Source organism: Danio rerio, chromosome 16, assembly GCF_049306965.1.
Source record: "Danio rerio strain Tuebingen ecotype United States chromosome 16, GRCz12tu, whole genome shotgun sequence".
NCBI classification, from domain to species: domain Eukaryota; kingdom Metazoa; phylum Chordata; class Actinopteri; order Cypriniformes; family Danionidae; genus Danio; species Danio rerio.
In genome coordinates this window covers 6,208,193-6,234,871 of record NC_133191.1, presented here as the reverse complement: position 1 = coordinate 6,234,871, position 26,679 = coordinate 6,208,193, and the positions used below count along the sequence as shown (strand labels likewise).

At 35.6% G+C, this 26,679-nt stretch overlaps 1 protein-coding gene across 5 annotated transcripts in view; it reads right to left on the bottom strand.

Moving 5' to 3' along the window:
* The window catches only part of ulk4 (unc-51 like kinase 4), a 278,515-nt gene that overhangs the window by 173,721 nt on the left and 78,115 nt on the right, over positions 1–26,679 (bottom strand). For all 5 annotated transcript variants that reach the window (XM_068214079.2, XM_073925751.1, XM_068214078.2 and 2 more), the window contains 2 exons: positions 24,561–24,743; positions 16,915–17,042 (listed from right to left, as the gene is read on the bottom strand). In XM_068214079.2, the coding sequence (XP_068070180.2) occupies positions 16,915–17,042; positions 24,561–24,743 (311 nt within the window). The remainder of the gene's footprint in view (positions 1–16,914; positions 17,043–24,560; positions 24,744–26,679) is intronic.

The following is a 26,679-nucleotide window of genomic DNA, read 5'->3' as shown; positions in this document are numbered from 1 at the left end:
CTAACTGTGCACATTTCAAAACACTCAATCACGTCAAAGACAAAACATAGAGAATGTCCGGCTATCTTTTAGGTACCTCAAACTGAAGCGAACTTTAGTTCTACAGCAGCACAATAATCCAAAGCACAGCAGCAAGTTCAATTCTGAACAGCTAAAGAAAAACAAGATGAAGACTTTGGAGTGGCCTAGCCAAAGTCCTGACCTGAATCCAACTGAGAAACTGTGGCATGACCCTAATAAAGCGATACAAGATTGAAAATCCTACAAATGTGGTTAAATTGCAACAATTCTGCAAAGATGAGTGGCCAAACTTCCTCCACAGTGATGTAACAGATTCATTGCAAGTTTTTGAAAACGCTTGATTGCAGTTGTTGATGCAAAGGGTGGCACAACCAGTAATTAGGTTTAGAGGGCAAACATATTTTCACACAGGGCTATGTAGTTTTGTATTACCTTAATAACAAAACCTTCGTTTCTAAACTGCATGATGTATTTACCAGTGTTATCTTTGACTAATATTTAAATTTAATCAACATTCAAGTACAAGCAATATAATGATGATTAGTTCCTTAACGAGCACAGCAGTAAATCCACTTCTGAATGGCTGAAAAAAACGATGACGATTTGAGTGGCCAAGTCAAAGTCCTGACCTAAATGGAATTGAGATGCTATGGCATGACCTTCAAAAAGGCGTTCATGCTCGAAATTTCATGCTCCAAAATCCTCCAATGTGGCTGAATAATAACAATTCTGCAAAGATGAGTGGCCAAACTTCCTCCACAGCTTTGTAACAGACTCATTGCAAGTTATTAAAAAACGCTTGATCGCAGTAGCTGATGCTAAGGTAAGTGGCCCAACCAATTATTAGGTCTAGAGGGCAAACACATTTTCACACAGGGCTACGTAGTTTTGTATTTTCTTTTCCCTTAGTAACAAAAATCTTCAAAACTGCATGGGTTTACATGTGTTTTCTTTGACAAATATTTTAATGTGTTAAATATTCAAGTTTACGCAATATAATAATGATTAGTTCCTTAACAAGTGTCACTAACCGTGCGCAATTCAAAACCCTAAATCATCCTCATCTAAACAAGCATTTGAACTCCTAATCCAAAGACAAAACATTGAGAATGCCTGGCCATGTTTTAGGTACCTCAAGCTGAAGCAAACTTTTATTCTACAGCAGGACAATAATCCACATCACAGCAGCATGTCCACTTCTGAATGGCTGAAGAAAATCAAGATGAAGACTTTGGAGTGGCCCAGTCAAAGTCCTGACCTGAATCCAATTGAGAAACTGTGGCATGATCCTAATAAAGTGGTACATGCTCGAAAACCCAACAAATGTGACTGAATTGCAACAATTCTGAAAAGATGAGTGGCCAAACTTCCTCCACAGTGCTCTAACTGATTCATGGTAAGTTATTGTAAACGCTTAATTGCAGTTGTTGATGCCCAACCAGTTAATAGGTTTAGAGGGCAAACACATTTTCACACAGGGCTTTGTAGTTTTGTATTTAGCTTTACCTTAAAACAAAAACCTTAATTTCAAAACTGCATGGGTTTACTTGTGTTATTTTGGACATATTTTGTTTAAATTATAAAAGTATATGCAAGTATATAATAGCGATTAGTTCCTTAACAAGTGTCACTAACCATGCGCATTTCAAAACACTGAATCATCCTCATCTAAATAGGCATTTGAAATCCTAATCCAAAGACAAAACATACAGAGTGACATCAGCAAAAAGAAACACAAAGAACATCAAAACTAAGAAACGCGGCTGACTGCTTTGAATGTCATCTGTGCTGTAATCTACAACTGCCTTCCCATTCTCATTTTCTCTTCAGCCAAGCCTTTATTCCAGGGTCAAGCAGAACAGAGCTACACTTCTAATTGACAGCAGCTTTAAAGCAAAGCTCATCTCTTAGATTCTTGGGAGTAATTTGAAGAGAGAGCATTTTCAGGTATGTAATTCATTTGATTGAGCTTTGAGTTCAAAGGAATGATTCTTATACTTGCTCGGTGTTAATAAAAGTGATGGGATAAAACCACACAGCCCAGGCTATGCATAAAGTTATTAGATTTTTTTTTTTATCCACAATCTAGCAAAATTTATGTCTAACTTCAATGGAAGCAGAAGTTGTACTTTGCCTTTGTAAAAGACAAATGTAACAAACTCTACCAGGCCTCACAAAAACGGTGAAAAATTTGATAAATTGATAGTGTGTATATTATATTGATTATTAAAATGCCCAGTGAGACATAGCATTCAACTTTAAACAAAGGTTAAGACATTGTATCGCTAGTTGAGAATTTAAATATGCTTTTGAGTGATGATAAAAGGTTAATGCTCTATTGCTTTTAAAAATAACACCTACAATAAACCCTACTTTATATAGATATTCAGATATTATATCAAGAGTGGTGTGAAAAAGTGTTTGCCCCGTTTCAGAAATTGGCAGATTCGCTCTGAAAAACCACAAATTTTACCAAAACACCCTGACGAAGAATGTTCATCCATTTATTAGTGACCTCAAGCTGAAATGAACTTGGGATCTGAAGCAGACCAATAATCCAAAGCACAGCAGCAAGTCTATTTCTGAATGGCTAAAGAAAAACAAGATTAAGATCTTTGAGTGTCCTAGTCAAAGTCCTGACCTGAAACCAATTGAGATGCTGTGGCATAACCTTTAAAAAAAAGGTTCATGCTCTACAAATGGCTGAATTACAGCAATTCTGCAAAGATGAGTGGGCTTACTTCCTTCACAGTGCTCTAAGAGACTCATTGCAAGTTATTGATAATGCTTGATAGCAGTCGTTGATGCTAAGGGTGGCCCAATCGGTTAATCGGTTATAAGGGGCAAACACATTTTGTATGTAGTTTTGTTTTTTGTTTTTACCATGATCAGTTTACTTGTGTAATCTTTGAATAATATTTACATTTGTTTGATGATTTGAAACATTAAATTGTGAGAAACATGCAAAAAAAACAAGAAATCAGTAAGGGGGCAAACTATTTTTCACACCATATATTCACAATTTGCTCACTCTCTGGTCACTTTTTTGTGATTTTGTGTCGTTGATATTCTTAGGTTTTGTATTGGAGGCGAACACAATGTATAAATGTTATGTTTTCAGTAAGACACATTCATAGTGGAAGGTCTGAGAATTGTGTTTTGTGGGAACAACTTATCACACACTTTGTTTACCACAGAATTTGACGACGAACAACACAGCTAGTTGCCTTGGCATTACTCTATATCATTATACAGTATAATACTCTTTCTATGCCACTTACAAGTGTCTACATGTCTAATGTGTCATATGTTGTATACATCAGTTGCGCATAACATGTATTCAGTTGCAGTTTATTATTTAAAAAATGTGAAATAATAATTCATAAAACAAGCGCTAACCCCCAGGCAGAGAGTTAGTTTGGTGATGGATTTATGCACTTTTTTAGAAGTTTCAAAATAAAAGTACTATATAAGAGCAAGGAAGAGCCAAGATTTAAAAATGTAAAAAAAATAAAATAAAACTTCTTGGACTGTGTTCGTCTGACAGAAAAAAAAAGTCATGTACACCGAGGATGTCTTGAGGGTGACTAAATTATGAGGTAAATTTATTTTTGGCTTAACTATTGCTTTAAAGATCCTGTAAATTAAAATCAAGTGTTTTAGATGTTAGCATCTGTATGTTAACCATAAGTATATCTATAAGATATACTTATGGATAAGTGCGCTCCAAAATAGTGACACAATTTGCATTAAGAAGATATAATTATCCAAAGCTTGCAGTTTGTCACTTCCGCCTAATTGGATCAACATTTTTTTGACGTCACTTCATATTTTAGTTTCTCATAAAATATTCTGACCAATCAAATTGCTCTCTAATAGCTAACAGGGCCCGCCCCCTTCAAAACACTCCTTATTTGCTTTTCATTTGATGTGCTTGGACTCAACCACTCTCACTGAGAGCTGTAATAAAAACAAAACCCTACTGGCTGTTTTTAAAAAAGGAGGAGCTACTATATGTTCCGCCCTGTCTTCATGTTTCAGTTGAGATTACACCAAACATTGAATGAAAAACTGCATATTTCACAGGACCTTAAAGTTTTGTACACAATCAAATTCATGGGATTCAAGAATAAATATTACTTCATTAAAATGTAATTTAATTAACATGCAGGCTAATCAATGAACATTGCAGCAATATTTGTTTTCATAAATTGGCTCCTGTGCTCAAATAACAAATCAAACAAATCTGCTGTTACTGACAGGCGAGAGGCAATAATGACAACCTTGGTATTTACATAATTTACCTCATAATTTACCTCATAATTACCTCATAATCAATGATTTTTTTGACGTGACCTCATACTTTAGTTTCTCATCAGATCTTCTGATCAATCAAATGCTCTCTAATAGCTAACAGGCCCCGCCCCCTTCAAAACGCCTCTCATTAGCTTTTTATTTGATGCACTTGGGCTCAACCACTCACACTGAAAGCTGTAATAAAAACAAAACCCTATTGGCTGATTTTAAAAGGGGAGGAGCTACTATATGTTCCGCCCTGTCTTCATGTTTCAGTTGAGATTACATCAAACATTGAATGAAAAAATGCATATTGCACAGGACCTTAAAGTTTTGTTCATAATCAGATTCATGGGATTCAAGAATAAATACCACTTCATCAAAATGTCATTGAATTAACATCCAGGCAAATCAATGAACATCGCAGCAATATTTGTTTCCTTAAATTGACTCCTGTGCTCATATAACAAGTTAGAAGCTCCTCACTAAAATCAAACAAACCCGCTGTTACTGACAGGCGAGAGGCAATAATGACAACCTTGGTATTTACAAGAGCACCAGAGCCTATGAGTTCTGCAGCTGCCAGACTGGATTAGCCTATAATAAATTTCCTCCTCCCAAAAGGCTATCATTTTCCCGCTCTCAGAAAGAATTGTTGTCGGATGTCAGGGATACTCAGCGCTCGTAGGTGAGGAGGCACGTGGGAGAAAATGAAAATCCCAGAGACATGAGCATGATTTACAAAACCATTTATTCGGAGATGTTAGGATCAAGCAGGCCTTTATTAGTCGGGCACGGCGAGCCGGCCGCTACATTACCTGAGGAAGAATAGAAATGAGGAAAAGGAAGTGTGACTTTCGCAATAAATTACATTTACTGGGTGCCAGGACTGCCGAGCGCGGATGGTTCTACATGCGTACGGTTATAATTGGAATCCTACGCGAGATCGTTTTTTTGACTGAATGACTGGGAACAACAGGAGTGACAGGGTAACATTTTATTCCCCAGTGGTTCTTTGTAATCCTGACAGCTTGGGCTGTAATGCAGTGATTTGTGAACCAGCTCTTATGGAACCACAGAATGGGGTCACATATTTGGTCTTTGTCTGCTCCGAGGCAACATTTTCAACTTATCAGTCAATTATCAAACCCTTGATTATATGAAATAGGTACGTGGGGGCACAGGCAGACTTCATTTGAAAGCTGATGAGGTTCCCTGGAAGCAGCTTTAGATCTACCGCTGTTAAAAAAAAGAACTGATTTTCTGATTAATATATTCTAAACTAAAGAGTGGGCAGCATTACGATGTTGAAATGCTTGAGAATGGCTCTTGCTAAGCCAAGGACACTCACATTTCCTTTAGCAGCAGGCAATGAATAAAATAACCTGCTTAGAGTATTAATATTTCATTTTGAGCTGGTCTTTAAACATGCAGCAACCAACAAATAGAGCAACTTTATATTTTTATTTGAAAAAGTCATGCTTTGAGACCCTTTCTTATTTATAATGACGTAGCCAAATTGAACTTAAATGTATTTTAAAATCTCAATTTAAAAAATGCATTTATTTATTTTTTAGTCTTTGTTCATGTGGTCAAGAGATCCAAAATTAACAAAACACTGTAAAGATACAGTTACTAACAATGTAAATATGGAAATTAGGTCTGCATATTGGAAAAATCTAGCGTTGCGATATTTGTTTGTTTTGAGATATTACGATATGAACACAATTTCACCAGATGACTTAATGGGCCCTATCATACACCCTGCGCCATGCGGGGCAAGGCATGACGCAATTGTTGTTTGCTAGTTTCAGCTTGGCGCAAGAGTCGTTTTGACGTTTTGCAGCACGCTGTTTAAATAGCAAATGCATTTGCGCTCATATGTGCACCCATAGGCGTTCTAGTCTAAAAAAGGAGGCGTGTTAAAGGCGCATTGCTGGCACCTTGCTATTTTGAGGAACTATAATAGACTGCACAATTGACCGGATCAAAGCCGGTCTTAAACATTGCTTATTACACACAGCATGTACAGCAATACGCAAATATGTTTAAAAATGAAAACCACCGCCTTCTTTATCTCGAGGGGCTTTTTCAGTTTATTCATAACAATTAGCTTTTGTATAATGTTATTATTAGCAGTATTATTTATTATAAGCATATTTATATTTGTTTTTATTAAAAACAGGTTTAAGACCATATGGGGCATAGCATGTGTTTGGAAATAACTCAAAAACCAAGCATTTATTAGTGTGCTGGAAATTAGAACTGAATTTAGAAATAGTTTGCGCTTCTTTGCGCATAGCAAACGCAATTAATTGTTTTTAGGCTAATGGATGTCTGTGCGTACAACATGTTTCCCAATCCATGAGAGTGAAAGTGAAAGTAAAGAATGGGGAGGCCCATTTCTCATTCTCTGTAGATGGTCTGTTTAACTGTTTTCTCTCTAGTGAAGCATTCAGTTTTTCCACTTACAAAGTCCACCATGTACACAGCAAAGGCGCGACGCAACTGACTCTTAAAGGTAATGGGTGATGAGACTCTGCTTGGATTATTCTCAAAACACACCTATAACTCATTAAGAGAATAAACTCAACCCTGTTAGACCAGTGGATTTTTCCATCCTTAAAATAGCAAAATTGGATTCTGACACGCCCTTAATGCTTTTGCGCCCTGCGCTTTTTACTTTACGCCTATATCGTCAAAATAGAGCCCTCTATCTCCATTTGGAAAGAATTTAGAATGTTGGATTGGGATGATTCTAGTGATTAGGAGTGCATCGCTATAAAATCTTCTGTATCTCCAACATATTTTCATTGTGGTCTGTGCTATTTGCAGTGTGTTTCTGTCTTTGCATGTGCAAAACTTCTGCAGACACCATTTTCTGTTATTTTGAAAGTGTAAATGATGACTAAAATCTAACTTTTTTTGACATATTATAAGAATGTCTGATCTGTAATTTGATATCTTTTAAAGATTTTTTCATATTTCCTTGTCTTCTTTATGCACAATGATATCAATTTCTACCTGGGGTGCCAAAACTTTCAATCCCCACAGTGCAAGTTGCAGTTTTGTTTACCCCTACAGAAGTTTACCAAACTATGATGACTTTTCTTTCTGAAAACCCCAGAAATGTGAAAAGGGTCCATTACCTGGAAGGCACAATGAACATTCAACTATACGTCTAGGCCTCAGCTAAGGTCAGTGTACATGACTGTACCCTCAAGAAAAAAAAAAAAAGTGTATATATGGCAGAATCAAGAAAACAGTAAAATGCATCTTGTGTTTATTCCTAAGAGATCTGGAACCACATCTCATGGACAGATGAATGGAAATGTGAATGTTTTAGGAATTGGTTGCTGCATCAGGGCCTTGTCGTAGTTGAAAGATCCATGAACTCAGAGAATGTTAAAGCGACCGACCGTGAACTGAAGCACAGATCACTCAACAAGGCAATATAGCAAAAGAGAAAAACAAAGCAGGACCTAAAACAGGCAGTTCATGTTCGGAAAGCTACAGATATTGCTGAACTGAAGCAGTTCTATGAAGAGGCGTACACCATGCTCAAGAGGCCAGATTTCCTCCACAGTGGTGGGAAACTCTCAAAACCGTATTCATTTCTTTTAATATTGCTGCTAATGGGGGTGTAAAAACTTACATGACAATGTGTTAACCAAAATACTGGAAATGTTTTATGCGTTTTGCCTGTTTGTTTACACAACAACATTATTTTTGGAAATGAAAATGTTTGAAAGTAGAAGCTGTTTTTGAAAACACTGCCATTAGCCATGTTTCCAACCAAAGATGCGGATTAAATTTATGCGCAAAAACGGAATATTACATAAAACATTTGCAAATAAAGCACCGTTTCCATCCAACGTGTCCAGGAGGGCAAAATTGCCACTATTGCCAATTATCAAAATAAAAATGGAAGCTGCTGCGTTAGAAGAAGACCTTATTTGTATGTAACAACTTTATTGCATCTTAGAACACATAGACATATCATATCACAGTCATATACTTTTAAAATCATCTCCGCTCGCACTTGGAAAGTTTTTGTTGTTATAAATGACCTGCTGAAGCAAACTCACATCACTTTTTTTGATTTTATGCTGGAATTTATTCATTATTAATAACCTCATGTGGAACTCTGAATCTGCATCTCATTTTGGAGGCTGTTACTGCCAACTGGGGGTTGCATTTTGGTCGTGGATACGTACTTTGAGAGATTTTCGGACTGAATAATAGAAATACGCTGTTTTCCACCAAGGCCACCCGGGGTGCTGAAATATAATTGGCTAAACCTGCAGTGGGCGGGTTAAATGACCAAAACAAAGACAGACGTTCTGGCATGTAACGCACATTTTTAAAGCAGAATATCTGACTTCAGCATAGTTTTTCAGATAAACAAGAATGTTCACTTAGCATTTTTCCCAAATATCTGCAAACATATTATGATGTTTTTATGCTTTAGAAGAGTCGAAAATTTACAGAATTTAGAGAAAATTTACATACAGCACCTTTAAAAATGAAAATAAAATAAAAAGTTTAGCCTATTAAAATCAAAAGTGTGTTAATTTTTTTTTTACCTGAATGATTCAGCGATTCCTCCGCGTACCACCAGAAGGAAGCCCGCGTACCACTTGTGGTACATGTAACGCAGTTTGAGAACCACTGACCTAAGGTCTCTGTAAATTAGTATAATATTAATAGTTTAATAAACACACATTTACATTCAAAACTGTATTTTAGTTTCTGCAGCAGCCTAAATAAAACTGAAACATTAAAAATGATTTTACATTACTGTATTTACAAATATAGCCTAATTACAAACTATTCTTATGGAGAAGTTATTTTTAAAAAACTGCTTATTTTTACTTTTTTAACTCCCAAAACACCATTAATGCATTTATGTAAATGTGTTAATGACAAATCATAAACATTATCTGATTATTTTACTGCATTTTGCAACTAAAGGAGGGTATTTTGAAACTGCAGGAAGCACAAGAAACCAAGAAAGATTCCGACTTCGGTCAGAAAAGGCAAACATGTTCATTTTTCTCCAGAAAAATGGTTAAAAGCCGAGTTATTTTCCTTCAAACCATTGTACATTCTTTTGAAGAAAATTGTGTATTTGTTTTACAATTATTGGTTTTGCTTTATTTTACATTAATAAACGTAATAGTAAAATAAAGTGTTGCTAATTCTGTTCAATTTGTTTTAAACCACTACAAAAAGTACCGATAAGAGAACCGATAAAGTACCGAACCGATAAGTGGTATCGATAAAAATAATACCGTTAAAACCTTAACGATACCCATCCAGTATTTCCTCTAGTATTTTTCCAGCTGTGGCGGCAGACTCTATTGGCCATTTTACACAGATCTACTACTACATGTGGCGTTATTTCATTAACAAATGTCATGGGCGCAGTATTCAGCCAAGATCGCATTCATGTAATAGCCTACGTGCATGTCAGTCTCTGCTCGAGTGCCGATTTCCTCTGTTTGTGCACAAAACTTCTTGCGCGTCCTCAAATATACGCTGCTCAAGTGCAGATTTTCTTGCGCGCCCTTAAATAAACACTACTGAAGTACGATTTAGTGCGTTTATGTACCGAGTATGTCTCCAACATTTATTAGATTTGCTAGGAATATTTATGAATGTCTCCGATAGACTTGCGGACATTTATGCGACATTTATGCGTCCTGAAGTAAAGTGAATTAACTATAAACTCCAGCAAGATAAAGTCATTATATGCAGAGCCACAGACCTTTATCTATAAATAAAGTATAATTATGGAAACTGTGTTCATCATAACTAAAAGCTACGCCGTGTTTGCTGGCCTCACGCATCACGCACCTGTCAGTCAGTCTGTCAGTCAGCACGTCACCTTAAAGTGTTAAACAGAACGCACAGCACTACTACGATCACAGAAAAGTTTGCTCTGTTATTATTTACTTACCTTTTCATACGTTTTCGGGGCGATTTTATTCCGCTATTTAAAAAAACGACAGAATATTTGGAATAAGAAGCTGTAATGTAGCCGTGGTGGGATGAATTTTGGTGTTGCGCCCCGCCACGGAAGAATGAATGTAGTGGAAACCATGCTATCCCTACTTAAGTCTGGTAAATAAATAAATAAATAAATAAATAAATAGCTATCCTGTTATTATAAACTAGACCACTGGATAGTCAGGATGAGACACAGTCCATAAAACAGATCCAAATGATAACAGCCTTCATTTAGAACCTATAAGGCAACACGAAAAAATAAAAACCAGATGAATGCTACAGTATAGCAAAATGGCACAAACACTCAGTTAAGCATAATAGAGTTTGAATTATCAGTTAACAGCAGTAGCGGTTAGCACTTATCACCACTGCTATAAAAAAAAAACACTTTCTACAATGCAGATATTGTGCGAAGTCCATTTCTGCCGTCTCGAAAAAATGAAACGTTCTTATCTCCACGTTCAAATTAAAAACTCCAGTGGAGCTCCAACCCCTCCTCCATCAGAAAGCTCCAGAGGACTGATCCTGGAGACAGAGACATCTCCTCGCAGCCTCTGAGCTCTGCTGCCGTCTCATCCAGTTAAAAACAACCCCTTATCTGAGAGCTGGGAGAACTCCATGCGTCTGCTCAGACCAGAGAGGGTCCGGTTTGACACGTCTGAGGCGGCTGCAGCAGCATCTGACAGGGCCTGTATGCGGCAGACGCTCCACAGCTAATTAGAGAAGTGTTTATGAGAACAGCGAGGAAACGCTCTCACTCTGGGAGATGGAACGCTGGGTCAGTTCTGACACACTCCATCAGCGCAGCACTGCTTGGACGGGGAGGGAAAATGAGGGAAGAGAAAAAGAGAGAGAAAAAGAGAGCACATCTCGTTCCTGGGCTTGTTGGAGGAAGGAAATGCTAGTGATGACAGACATCCTGTGTTTGTTAGACAGTGATGAGGCCAATTAGGAGCTTCAGCTGTTCGAGGCTGGCTTCAAATTAAATATAGATGAATTAGGAGAACATGATTAAAGAAAATGACCGGTTATATTCTGGAGATGAACATACAAAAGGAATAATGAGATCGCTTCCAGATCCAATCTTCTTACGCAAGACTGAGAGAAAGAGACTTGAATATGGAAAGTGTAAAAGTTTTAAATCGGCGGCCTGCTTCCGTCACTGCATGTGGAAGTTAGAGGTCAAGCCAAACAGAGAAATAATACTTCCTTACAATCATATAGCGCTTTTCTGGACACTCAAAGATTTACACATTAAGGGGGGAATCTCCTCATCCACCACCAGTGTGCAGCATCCACAACGGCAGCCATATAGCGCCAGACCGCACACCAGCATATTGGTGGAGATGAGACATGAGCTGCGTCCCAAATCGCATACTTATGCACTATTCTATGCCATTTTGTAGTATAAATAGTGTAAGTAGTGTGTTCACACTGAAAACTCTAAAAATAATAAGTGCACTTTAATTACCCGAATGATGCACTCATTCAGCCGCTAAAATGAAGTGTGTAATGATGGACACTTCACGCACTCAACGACCGCAGGTTTGCTTACGTAGCTGAAGGGCGGGGCTATCGGGCGCACATGTTGGATAACTTTATTTCTGTTGGATGGTGAAAGCAAAATTCTCCTACGAGAGTGATTATAGCGCCTCCCGATAGTGAATGCGGCAATACTCACTGCAGGTATTATTTGATAATTCGGTCGTTTATTTTACTGATTTGGCGACCGTCAAACGTCATCAGGGAAACGGTTTGATTATCTGCTTAGTAAAAGAAAAAAAACATGGTGTGAGCCATTTGGGACCCCACTACATACATATACTATCCTGTTGAGTGTGTAAGTGCATAGTGCATGAGTGCGTAGTGTATAGTATGCCATTACAGCCAATTATGATTTGGGGATGGTAAGGAGGCCATGATAGACAGAGGCCAGAGGGCAGATTTGAACAACATTCCCAGGTTAAAACCCTACTCTTTTTTTTGAAAGAACATCCTGGGATTTTTAACGACCACAGAGAGTCAGGACCTCAGTTTAACATCTCATCAAAATGACGGCGCATAGTCCCCTTCACTATACTGGGGCGTTAGGACCAACACAGAACACAAGTTGAGCGCTTTCTGCTGGTCTTACTAACACCACTTCTGCAGCAACCTAGCTTCCCTATATGGTCTCCCATCTAGGTACTGACCGGGTTCAGCTTAGCTTAAGAGGGTAACCATGTAACATAGATAGATGTTTATTCCATAGATGTCTATTAGAAGTATGCATCAATAGAGTCAACATTTCAGTACAGGGTAGCGCTCCTTTGAAATGAATGTGGGACCCAGATGGAGTAGAGGACTGGCCATCCGGAGCGATGATATGTACACATATACACATATATCTTTTTCCGGAGGTCAGTAAGCAAATATTTTAATGAAAATTATAATTTTACATCAATTTTCGACATTGATGGATAAGTGACCACACAAGCATTGCCGACAAAGAGCGTGTGTTTGTGTGTATGGAAATTTATTATACTCCCTACCTGTTAAATTTGATCTAATCCATGTGCTGAAACACACCCCCTCTCCAGCTTTCACATCTCATTCTCATGTTGAAATCTTAACTATGAAATGTTCTGCCTTTGTTCTTTACTTGCTTGTTACTACACTCTTACACAGCGCTAAAGTCCAGCATCTTCACACTGGCTTTGGCCTTGACTAGTGCGGTTGAATGACTTTTGTGCTGGGAGCACTGTACAAATGTGGCGGTGCTATTGACGCATGCTCAGGGTCCGTATGTGATATCCAGTATATATATATATATATATATATATATATATATATATATATATATATATATATATATATATATATATATATATATATATATATATATATATATATATATATATACACACACCATGTAGCAGTTGCAGAGAGCAAGCTGCTGGCTAAATTCCGTTACATTTTCTTAACATAGTAGATATGTGCTTTAGGTAAGTTCGAAAATTCTCCAGAAAGGTTTCATATGCTCATTTATTAATGCAGAAATTAAACTTAAAATCAGAAGCTTAGGTTTGACCATATTAGCAATGTATATATGGCATTTTGTTTATTCAAATATGTTGGTAGCAAAACTGTTTTGCTGACGAGTAAAATGCAGAAGCCTGTTTCCATAATTTCACAAAAAAAAGTGATTAAGCAAATACATAAAATAAGGTTCTAGGTCATAATAACTTCGTTAATCACGCAATTATGATTTTCTTTTAGCAGTAGTGTATTTATATCTCATATTTTGCTCTATACATAATCAAAATAGCTATATATATATATATATATATATATATATATATATATATATATATATATATATATATATATATATATATATATATATACATACAGTATTGGTCTATGAGAGAACAAAAGTCAGAAATGTGGAATAAAAAACTAAAACAAATCAATACTACTTTTTTTTCAATGTTGAAATCAAGCTGTGTTTTTAAAAAAAAATAAACAAACAAAAAAAGTGTTATATTATTTGCTCATGTTAAACATGGGCCAAATGCAGCCTGCAGTGGGCATCTTGTACATCCTAGCACTTCACAGGTCAGTCACAGCAGGATTCACAGTGCATGATCCACAGGCTGACACTGACATGATACATCAAACACAGTCAAAGAGACCAGCAGATGGTGATGAACTTTCATAAAGCTTATCATCATGTTTAACAGACTATTACAGCATCTGTAGTGAATGAAAACAAGGTCATGGAGTCTATTTTCTTAAGTTTGTGTGAAGCATTTAAACCACAAAGGCACTCTAATTGACAAAACAATAGTCAATAAAACAATCCAACTATTTATTATCACCCCTTAACCTGGTATTCTCAAAAAAAAAAAAAAAAAAAACTAAACTACAATCACTTTTCAACTAATGCTATTTGAGGAAAAAGCATTGGGAGTAGTGAAAGACTTGAAGGATGACAGAATGGAACTCATCAATTTAAGTTTTCATGCCGTGTCTAGAGGCGGCTCTCATCATCCAGATGAAGGTGACCATCATATTTTCTCATCTAAAATCTATCATCTCTAAATTTCATGTATGCACTGTAATTTTCTATGGAGAACTTTAAACCAAACTTTCGGACAAACTTTCTTCTATACTTTCCAGGCAAACTGTCCTCTTTAAAAACACACACGACGACCAGTATAAGTCATTGCAACATAAAAAAACAAAACAAACACTCACTGGATTTGGAGGTTAGAGGGACTCTATCACATATTTTAAAACTGTAAAAATGGTAATTATATAGCAACATTTGAACAAAGACCTCACTAAGTATGACGTTTAAGCATTCTGAATTACAAATATATCAAGCATGTCTTCATAAACACTGTAACAACCTTAACACATGCCATTACACAAAAACTGTGCTTGTAAACCACTAAAACCAGTACACACACACACTGGATTTGATGATTTAAAGGGACTCTCAATAAGTTTATGTATTTTACACTATAAAAACACTAATTATATGGCAAAATAAATAAGAAAAGACGTCATTAAATGATACTTTTAAGCATTTTAAATTACAAGGACATCAGGCATGTCCTCATAAACCAATGTAATAACCCAAACTCATGTCATTATACGAAAAACTATCCTTGTAAACCACTAAAAACAATATATGTATACGTACACACACATTCCTGGCAAAATCTTGAAAAGTCAAGCATTAAATCCGTCATAAAAAAACTTTATGAAGAATAAATCCGAGTTTCGTGGAAGTTCGGACTACAATCTTAACATTGATAAAAAGTCACTGAAACTCTTTAAAAACAAACACACACACCAACCAAGGAAAGTCATTGCAACTTAAAAAAATAATAATAATAATAAAAGAGGGACTCTACACAGGTATAACATATTTTAAACTAAGAATATTATATAACAACATTTGAATTAAGACCTTATTGAGTATGAGGTTTAAGCATTCGAAATTACAAATATATCAAGCATGTCCTCATAAAAACTGTAACAACCCCAACACATGCCATTATACAAAAACTGTGCTTGTAAACCAACAAAACCAGTACACAGACACACACTAGATTTGGTGATTTAGAGGGACTCTCAAAAAGTTTGTATTTTATACTATAAAAACACTAATTATATGGCGAAATTTGAACAAAGGCCTCATTAAATGTGACTTTTAAGCATTTTAAATTACAAGGATATCAGGCATGTCCTCATAAACCAATGTAATAACCCTAACTCATGTCATTATACAAAAAAACTGTCCCTGTAAACCACTAAAACCAGTAAACGCACACGTATACACACACACATCTGCCAAAATCTTAAAAAATTAAATCCTTCATAAAAACAGGTTTGTGGAAGTTTGGACTACAATCTTATCATTGATGAAAGTCACTGAAACTCACTTACAACAACCAAGCAAAGTCACTGCAGCTTTAAAAAAAAAAACATAGGTAGTGTATAACATTTTCTACTGTAAAAATACTAATTATACAGCAAACTTTGAACAAAGACCTCATTAAGTATGACTTTTAAGCATTTTGAATTAGAAGGACATCAGCCATGTCCTCATAATTAAGCATTTTGAATTAGAAGGACATCAGCCATGTCCTCATAAACCACTGTAACAACCCTAACCCATGCCACTATACCAAAACTGTCCTTGTAAACCTCCAATACAGGACACACACACTGGATTTGGTGGTTTAGAGGGACTCTACACAAGTAAAATGTATTTTATACAGTAAAAATGCTAATTATATAACAAAATTCGAACAAAGAGCTCAGTAAGTGTGACTTTTAAGCATTCTGAATTACAAGGACATCAGGCATGACCTCATAAATCAGGGATCACTAATCTCATTGCTGGAGGTCCGGTGCCCTGCAGGGTTTAGCTCCATTTGCTTCAACACACCTGCCAGGGTGTTTCAAGTATACCTAGTAAGACCTTGATTAGCTTGTTCAGGTGTGTTTGATTAGGGTTGGAGCTAAAATCAGCAGGACACCGGACCTCCAGAAACAAGTTTGGTGATCCCTGTCATAAACCAATGTAATAACCCTAACTTGTGTCTTTATTCAGAGTTGCATGGAACTTTGGACTACAGTCTTAACATCGAGGAAAGTCACAGCAACTCCAAAAAAATCTGTTAAAATCAGTTACTATCCAGTGGAACAACAAACCCAGTGAAGTTTGCTCCGTCTCATACCGTACGTCCTCTCCACCAACAATTTATGAAACATATATGATATTGATCTAGTCCATGCGTTTCCATATCCCATTCTCCCCGATGATCTCTTTCTCTCTTTCTAATTCATATGTGGAATGATTTATAGAGTGTTTTATGCTGTGTTTGTACTTAGATATGGAGCACAAGAGGAACATCTTCCAGTCTTTTTTTTTTCTTTTCTTTCCTTTGTGTTTTAGTCTTTGTTTACCGTTCTGTGTATATTTGGCTCTCGGTGCTATAGAGAAACAGAAGCATTTCAGCCAATCTATAATGCGTGTGTGCGTGCTGTATTCTAGAAGGTTTTTTATTCATTGTGTAGAGTGTTTACCTGGAGTTACAGCAGAGCAGAAGCATCTCTCTATTGTTCATAAGGACCTGCAGAAGAACAAGGAAGGCCTTGGCGCGGATGACTGAAGACGGACTCTCCAGAGAGCGGATTATCTTCATAACAAAGTCCTGCGGAAAAGAAAAAAAAAGGCATTCAGCGTGGTCTTGTTAGCGCACAGGCGTCACTTAAACAGTCCGGGAGGTCTCAGGACATTTAGTGTGGCATAAGCCCCGATTGTCTGACAGTAATTTGACAGGTGCTATCACTTACACTCACAAAAAAATGCACTTGATATAAAGCGGAGGCTAATAAGCTAATGAGTTCCACGGCATTTAGTGGCCAGCGAATCAGGAGGAATTGATTAACGTTCGCTATCAGCATAATTGGGAGGGGGGAAACAGTCAAAAAAGCAAAACAATCCGAGACATTAGGATTAACTACAGCACGAGGAGGAGAGGTAATTAATTTCAAACGCACCTACTGTACTCTCTCGGCATGGATCGTAATTACATCAACAGTATTCCAAGCTGCACTCGGAGATTGCGGCACTTCCTTAGCCAATTAGCCCAGTCGCTTGGCGCTTCATTGAAATTGAAATTCAATGCTAGACAATGTATGAATAAACACGCCGCGTTCTGGACTTCTGTTCGTCAGGGGAATTAAGCGGAGAAATCCACAGCAGTTTATAATTGGTCCGGAGGTGATCCGGTAAGTTTTAGGCACTCAAAAGATGTTTTTTTTTCCTCCTAATATTCAGAGTCAAATTGGAAATTTGCATGCAAATGAATACAGGTCAAAGAAAATTAGCATTGTTAATCTGAGAGGGCCTTGAAGGCAGTATACAGTGGCATTTAAATCAATTTATACAGCCCGTTTTCCAATTGATTGCAGCTTCAGATAAAGAGCCAAACAGAGCCATACGATGTTTGACCTGAATTGCTTCACAGGCTGCTGGGTAAATCTAAAAGAAGCTGAAGTGTCTGAAAAGAGGACTAAGAACTTTTTTTTTTTTTAAGTTTGTGGTCTGTTGTTATTTTTACTATACGTTTTGTTCACCAAAAACACGATAAATCAATAATAAAAGTTTTCATTTTAAAATAAATACTGTTTAAAGTATTAGTGAAAAAAATGTTGCAACAACAATAATAAGAGGTTTCTTGGGCAACAAATAACCACATTTATTAAGAATTATGAGACAATGAAGCTTTAAGTAACATCAATTTGAAATAATGGATAAAAGTCTTGTTGTTGATCCCAGATGTAAGAGCAACAAATAATAACCTAAATCACAGGTGTCAAACTCAGTTCCAAAAGGGCCGCAGCCCTGCACAGTTTAGTTCCAACCCTAATTAAACACACCTGATCAAACTAATTAAGTCCTTCAGGCTTGTTTGAAACCTACAGGTAAGTGTGTTGGAGCAGGGTTGGAACTAAACTGTGCAGGGCTTCGGCCCCCCAGGAATTGAGTTTGACACCCCTGACCTAAATAGTTGATCATTTGGAAAAGTGGCAGAAGATTTTCCTGATGAATCATCTGTTGAACTGCATCCCACTCATTACAAATACTTCAGAAGACCTATTGGAACCCACATGGACGCAAGATTCTCATAGATATCAGTCAAGTTTGGTGAAGGAGAAATCATGGTTTGGGGTTACATTCAGTATGGAGGCTTGCAAGAGATCTGCAGAGCGGATGACAACATCAACAGCCTGAGGTATCAAGACATTTGTGCAGCCCATTACATTACAAACCACAGGAGAGGGTGAATTCTTCAGCAGGATAGCGCTCCTTCTCATACTTCAGCCTCCACATCAAAGCTCCTGAAAGCAAAGAAGGTCAAGGTGCTCCAGGATTGGCCAGCTCAGTCACCAGACAAGAACATTATTGTAGCATATCTGGGGTAAGATAAAGGAGGAGGCATTGAAGATGAATCCAAAGAATCTTGATGAACTCTGGAAGTCCTGCAAGAACACTTTCTCTGCCGTCCCAGATGACTTTATTAATAAGTGATTTGAGTCATTGCAGAGATGGGAGTCATACACAATATTGATTATTGTTCTACTACACCATGACTTTGTATTCTATACTGTTCATTATTTCTGTTAAGTGACAAGACTTTTGTCTAAGCAAAGTCAGACCTTACTGTCCTAATTAAATAATTAAAAATCAAGGTATGATCATATTTATTTTGGTCAAATAAGCTTAATCTAGATATAAGCCACTTCTGATAGCAAATGATCAACTAGAAGTCAAGTTATTATTTGTTGTTCCTAAATCTTTGATAGGTGCCAAGACTTTTGTCAGGTAGTTTATATAGTTTAAAATCTAAATTGACACATTTTTTGCACACAAAAACAACAAATAAAATCACCCATCCTCCACTTGTTCCAAACCTATTTGAGTTTTTTTTTTTTTTTTTTTTAATAAAGAAAGGACAATATACGGAAAAAATGTTCTAAAAAACATCCGATTCACTCCTATAAAATGTGTTTCTATGGTCGCTTTTTAAATGATTCCAAATATATTGTTCTGTGCTCAACAGATGAAATAAATTCATAAAAGTCCAGAACCACTTGAATGTGAAAAGAATGGTGAGGAAATTTCCACTTTTGGGTCTTTAAATCCAATAAATGCAGCCCTGCTGATTTTAAGGGAGTTCAAAATATTTTCCAAATATTTGGTGACACAAAGGTGACAGAAATGACACGCTTCAGCTTTAAGTAATGAAAATGGTTTCACGTTCATTACAACAGTGGCAGTGAGAAACTGTCAACACTACGTGATAAATAAAATGATAATAGCTTTCAATTAATCTGAAACAATTGGAGCATCGTTCACCAGCTGTTCTCCCCCTACTGTACCTCCAGAAGTCAAGGCAGAAAAAAAACTGAATACACTTCTGCAGGTGTTACTAACAAAAGAAAGAATGCTGAGTGTGAGTGAGGCACAACGGCTGTCAGCGCAGCTGCTTCAGAACACCGTAGAGTTGCTGAGACTAACAAAAATGGTCCGATCTCAAAGTTGTTGACCGATGAAAAGCTGCCAACTCGAAGAACGATACAGCCCGTCAATAAAGTAACACAGAGAGATGACACAGGATGTACGAAGTGTGTGTGCTGAACTCACTGACAGCGGATTCTTTAAAACCAATTATAATTATTAAACTGCATTACTACTTCATGTGCAGTGTCATGTTAGGTGTGACAAACATTATGGAGCACTATGGAGCTAATATTATGCCAAAACAATCTGAATTTGAATTGTGTTAATCTAAATTATTACGATTGTAATTTAATAAATATGGATTTTATATGTCGTTAAAATGTTTTGAATTTCTTATTTTGAATTTCTTAATTTGAATTTGAATTTCATAACTAGAATATTGAAAAATCAGAAATTTAAGAAAACAGAATTTTTAAGGCAGATTTTTATAGACGTAAAGCTTCAATTTTTTGCAGATATTGAGTTTGTGAAAAATGCATGTTTAAGTTTTCAAGATGAAGAAATTCAGAACATCAAATTCAAATTTAGTGCAGAAAGTAGGTCAGGGTGATCAACAAGGAAGAGTAGACAATCTTGTTTTGGTAAACTAAACTGTAGAAAATGCTCAAAGTAATTTCTTGACTAATAAATTGGTGCATACTAAAAACACCACAGAAATTCCTTTTCACAATTTATTGAATTGCCGGACTCGATGTTCATTCATTTTATGACATATGGTGAATAGCAACCATCATACTGGGAAAAATTTACATTTAATAAATAAAATAAAATAAAATAAAATAAAATAAAAAATGTAAGTAAATTAAATTAAAAGTATATAATTAAAAAATGTAAAATCTAATCTAAAAGGTAAAACCAGCAATTTACTGAATATCCTCTTTTATTTTTAACTGAAGAAATAATCTCATATAGGTTTAGAACAAGTTAAGGTGACTAAATGATGAATTTTCATTCTTGGGTTGTTTTTTTTTAAAGACTTTTTTCTGGTAAACTGCAAACAATGCTTAGTGATAATGAATTGGCATATACTAAAAACACCACAGAAACTTCATTTTCACAATTTTATAGAAACAGTGGACTTGATGTTCATTTATTGTATGATATATGGAGAATAGCAACCAACATTATACTGGGAAAAATGCAAAAGTATCACATAATGGCCCCCAATATGACACATGGCCTTTCCTCCAATCGTTCTAAGGGTTTACAGATAGGGTTTAGAGAAAAACAAGCCTAGCACTGCTGTATTATTAAATAATATTTATTTAATGAACATCTTGACCTTGAATGCTGTGCATTTATGAGATTCTGCACAGGTTGTGAGAAATTGAGGTTAATGTGAATGCAATACAAAACACAATCAATGTACTTTTTGTCAACTGTGATCAGGATGTCTGTATTTAATGTGTCAAAAAAGCAAGCCAAATATAGTACATGTAATTCTATGACAGGTAATTGTAATCTAATGAAGCACCGCATGTTACCACAACATTAGTGGCTGCACAGGTGATAAAGTGAGTTCTGCAACCAAAGGAGGAGTTGAAACCACGACGTCAAAGCAAATAAAACTGTATTTTTCTCCACCGCAAATCACTGAGACTAAATTAAACAAAATAATAACTAGATATATACAGTGTTCCCTCGTTAAATGTGGGAGTTATGTTCTAAAAATAACCTGCACTAGGTGAAATCCACTAAGCATATACAGTTCAATTCAGAATTATTAGCGTCCCTGAATTCTTTGAACCCCCGTTTATTTTTTCCACAATTTCTGTTTAACAGAGGGAATTTTTTTTCCAGCACATTTCTAAACATAATAGTTTTAATTTAATTATATTTAAATTATATTTAAATTTAATTATATTTAAATTAAATTATTTAAATTAATTATATTTAAATTATATTTAAATATAATTTCTAATAACTGATTTATTTTAGGGCGAGGCAGTGGCACAGTAGGTAGTGCTGTCGCCTCACAACAAGAAGGTGGTTCGAACCTCGGCTCAGTTGGCGTTTCTGTGTGGAGTTTGCATGTTCTCCCTGCCTTCGCCTGGGTTTCCTCCAGGTGCTCCGGTTTCCCCCACAGTCCAAAGACATGTGGTACAGGTGAATTGGGTAGGCTAAATTGTCCGTAGTGTATGAGTGTGTGTGTGTGAATGTGTGTGTGGATGTTTCCCAGAGATGGGTTGTGGCTGGAAGGGCATCCGCTGCGTAAAAACTTGCTGGATAAGTTGGCGGTTTATTCCGCTGTGGCGACCCCGGATTAATAAAGGGACTAAGCTGACAAGAAAATGAATGAATAAATGATTTATTCTATCATATCATTATTTTATTATTTATTTTAATTATACTAGCAACATGCTAATTCATACTAACAACATGCTAGTGACATGCTAACAACATGCCAATTTATGCTAGAAACATGCTAGCAACATGCTAATTCATACCGGAACCATGGTAATTCACGTTAGCAACTGCCAAGCAACCACTCAGGACACCTTAGCAACCGTCTAGCCACACCTTAGGAACCACTTAAAACATCCTAGCAATCGCCTAGCAACCATTTAGAACACCTTAGCAACGGCCTAGCAACAACTTTAGCAACCACCTAGAACAGGGGTGTCCAAACTCGGTCCTGGAGAGCCTGGAGTTTAGCTCTAACTTGCTTCGACACACCTGCAGGAAGTTTCCAGTATATCTAGTAAGAGCTTGATTTGCTGCTTTATGAGTGTTTGATTAGGGTGAGAGCTAAACTCTCCAGGACACCGGCCCTCCAGGACCGATTTTGGACACCCCTGACCTAAAACATCCTAGAAAACTCATAGCAATGCCTTAGTAACTACTCAGAACACCCTAGCAACGAGTTAGCAGCCGTCTAGCTACAAACTCAGAACACCTTAGCAACCGCCTAGCAATTTTTTAACAACCACTCAGAAGAACCTAGCAACCACTCAGAATACCTTAGCAACCACCTAGCACCACCTTAACAACTACTTAGAACACTGCATCCGCCAAACAACCACACAGAACACCTTAGCAAGCGCCTAGCAACCCCTTACAAACAGTTAAAACACCCTAGTAACCACTCAGAACACCCTAGCAACAGCGTAGCAACGACTCAGAACACCCTAGCAACGACCTAGAAAGAAACATGCCGATTCATACTAGAAACCTGCTAACCTATATGTATTTATCTATCTATGCTAGCCGTTACAAACTTCTCAAAAACTACTTCAATGATTTCATTTTTAAAGCTACTTCAGACTTTCAGATCAGACTTTTTCAAGCCACCATAAAGATAATCTACGAACTTGACTTTTCTAGTTAGTGTTACTGTTTCCTTCATCAGAACAAACTAAGTATTTTATCAAATAATTAAAAGAATGACAACTATAAAAGTGCAAGTGTTAAAAGAAGGAGGAGGCAAAACTAAAAAGTGAGGAGGCTAATAGCTAGGGAAAAAGCAGTGCAAGTGTAAGTGTTTTCATAAACGCAGTCTGAATGCAACAAGGTGTGTAAAATCTGAGCGCTGTCCTTTGGGTTTCTTTGTACAGGAAGTACAAAACAGCATGTTCTCAGGGCAATTGCAGGGATGCTCCCCTGCTCCAGGCTTAACTCAAAGTTATCTCACCCAGGACTTCATATGCTAGAACTGCTGTGTGCAACTGAATTGTGGGCAACACGGCGCACTAGTCCTTTTTCTGTTTCCCTGCTGAAATCCCTCTCAACTATTTTTAACACTCTCATTAAAAGGGAGAGGGAAAGTGTGAATGTTTTGTGAGTGTAATGAAAAAAACATGAACTGAAGAGAAGGTGAAGACATTAATCTTTAAGGTGCATGTTTTTCACACCACTGCTTTTTAAATATTTAAATATATATATATATATGAAATACATGTTTGTATATTTCTATTACCATGAATTATGCAGCCATGTCAAATCCCAAAACATCTCATCCTAAAGACTTCCAAGACTGATAAAGTATAGAATTATTTATTTATTTACAAGGATACTACACATAACCTGCTCCAAATGTTTGGAGAATGTTTGGTCTGGACGATGCAAGATAAACAGGGAAACAAATATATACCTGTAAATAAGAAGGATGTTTATAGAAATGTTTTCCTATAATTTATATTCATGCTTTTTTTTAAACAGTTTATAATAGTAAACATATAATTGTTTAAGAAATGGAAATGAATGCATAAGCTTTTCATATTTTTTAAATGTTATAAAATAATGTTATTATACAAATGAAAATATTTATTTTATATTTAATTTCATGCTTAATTTAATTTATATTTAATTATATTTATATTTAATTTTATATTTTATATTTAATTTTACATTTATATTTATATTTAATTTTATATTTTAATTATATTTAAATTTATTTTATATTTTATTTACATTTAATTTATATTTAATTTTATATTTATTTATATTTTATTTAATTTGATATTTTATTTATTTAATTAAAATTTATATTTTATTTATGTAATTTAAATTTATAATTTAATTTAATTTAATTTAATTTAATTTAATTTAATTTAATTTAATTTAATTTAATTTAATTTAATTTAATTTAATTTAATTGTGAAACTTTATTCTGAATCTTTTAAATGTGTGTGCTTTTACATACCCGGTCCTGTACTAGTCTGTGGGAATGTGCTCCTGATGCCAACATTGCAGCAAACATTGTGAGCATGTGTTGTTGGACACGGCTGATGCCTGACACCAGGCAGCTGAGGATGCTGGGTAATCCCACCTTGTCAATCACACTCTGGAAGGCGCCCGCAGACTGCCGCGTTATTTTACATAGAGCCTGAAAGGACATATCAAGGAAAAAAGGGGATCTTAAAGTGATAATAATAATAATTATAAAAATAATTATTATTATTAATAATAATTTTTATTTTTATATATTAATATATTATTATTATTATTATATTCTTAAGGAGTTCATTGTAATTGGTGCACATACATTGTTATGTGTACATCTTCTTTTTGTTTAGTTTTTTTAATATGCAGCATATTAAAATGTGAATGCAAATTTTGAATTGTAATAACAGTGATGTAGCCACAGGTGTGCTGGTGCCACCCACAATCTCGACTGAGACACCCAAAAATAGCATATGCAGAATTATTTTTAGGCTATAAGCCAGTCCTAATGAAAACAAATGTTTTTCTAAGCTTGATTGTTGTCTAATTAACATAATTTATTAACAGATCTGAAGCAGCCCATCTGTTGGTGGAAATATAAAAACATTAGGGAAATATATAAAAAAATTAAATAAATAAAATGGTAACACTTTACAATAAGATTCATTAGTTAATGCATTTACTAACATGAACTAATCATGAACAATACTTGTACAGCATTTATTAATCATAATTGAACATTTACTAATGCATTATTAACATCAAAGTCCATGCTTGTTAACATTAGTTATTGCACTAATTGAGTTAACATGAACTAACAATGAACTAACAATGAACAACTGTATTTTCATTTTCATTACAATGTATTGTTCATTGTTTGTTTATGTTAGTAAATGCATTAATTTACATTAACTAATGAACCTTATTGTAAAGTGTGACAAAAAATAAAGGGGGTGGGGAGGGGGGGGGCTAATAAGTCAGATTCAATAATATTGACCTTAAAACTGCATATATATATATAGCAAGACATTTTTCACAGTATTTCCTATAATATTTTTTCTTTTAGAGAAAGTCTTATTTGTTTTATTTCGGCTAGAATAAAAGCAGTTTTAAGGTCAATATTATTAGCCCCCTTAAGCAAAACTTTTTTTTTTTCTACAGAACAAACCACAGTACCCTAAAATGCCTTATTAACCTATTACCCTAGTTAAGCCTATAAATTGCATGTCACATCCATAACCAAGCTTTTTCCCCATAAATGCAAAGATGTCAAATAAAATAAAATCTAAAATTTTTGTTCTAGAGTGAGCCAACTCTTATTCTTTTGATTATCATTATTTATTTTGGGTTGTGCAGTTTAATCCACAGAAATTCTATAAAGTGTGTTGTATACTGAAAATTTGCACAGTTTTTTGCTCACATTCATAACACATGCTTATTTTCCTCATTTAAAATCTAAAAAATTATATTTTTATGATCCTGCGGTTAGGTGTTTTGGAAAATATAAACTGATGCATCAATATACGGTTTACATATACACTGTATAAACTTAATAAGTTAAGGTAACTCAAACCATTTCCATTTTAAAATCCTATTAACTATCATGACCTTACTCCATTTGAGTAAACGAAGCAATTTGAGCACAGTAAAACCCAATAAATAAAGAGAACTCAAACCATTTAAGGAAACCAATTGCTATAAACCAGTTGAATAAAAAAAACTAATCTATACGAGTACTGTGAACTTACTTTATTTAAGTTAAAGTGATGAAGTATGTCATTAACTCATTACCTTCAACACTGAGTTTAAAACTCTTTTCAAATGGGTAGAATTAACGTTCAGTCAATTTTGAGTTAACTACACTCATTTCATTTGACTGTTGGGTTTTACAGTGTACATTCTCTGTGTTTTTATGCAAATGTCACATGCATAACGCTGGACTTGCTCATTCACAGATTTAGGATCTCTGGAAAGAATTTCCTTTGGCCTTTACAATCCATCATTTACACTTTAAAAAGCTCAAAAAGGACAACAACAAAAAACTTATAGATGCCTACGTTTAGTACACAAAGCATGTTTTGTTTGATTTTGTGTATGGC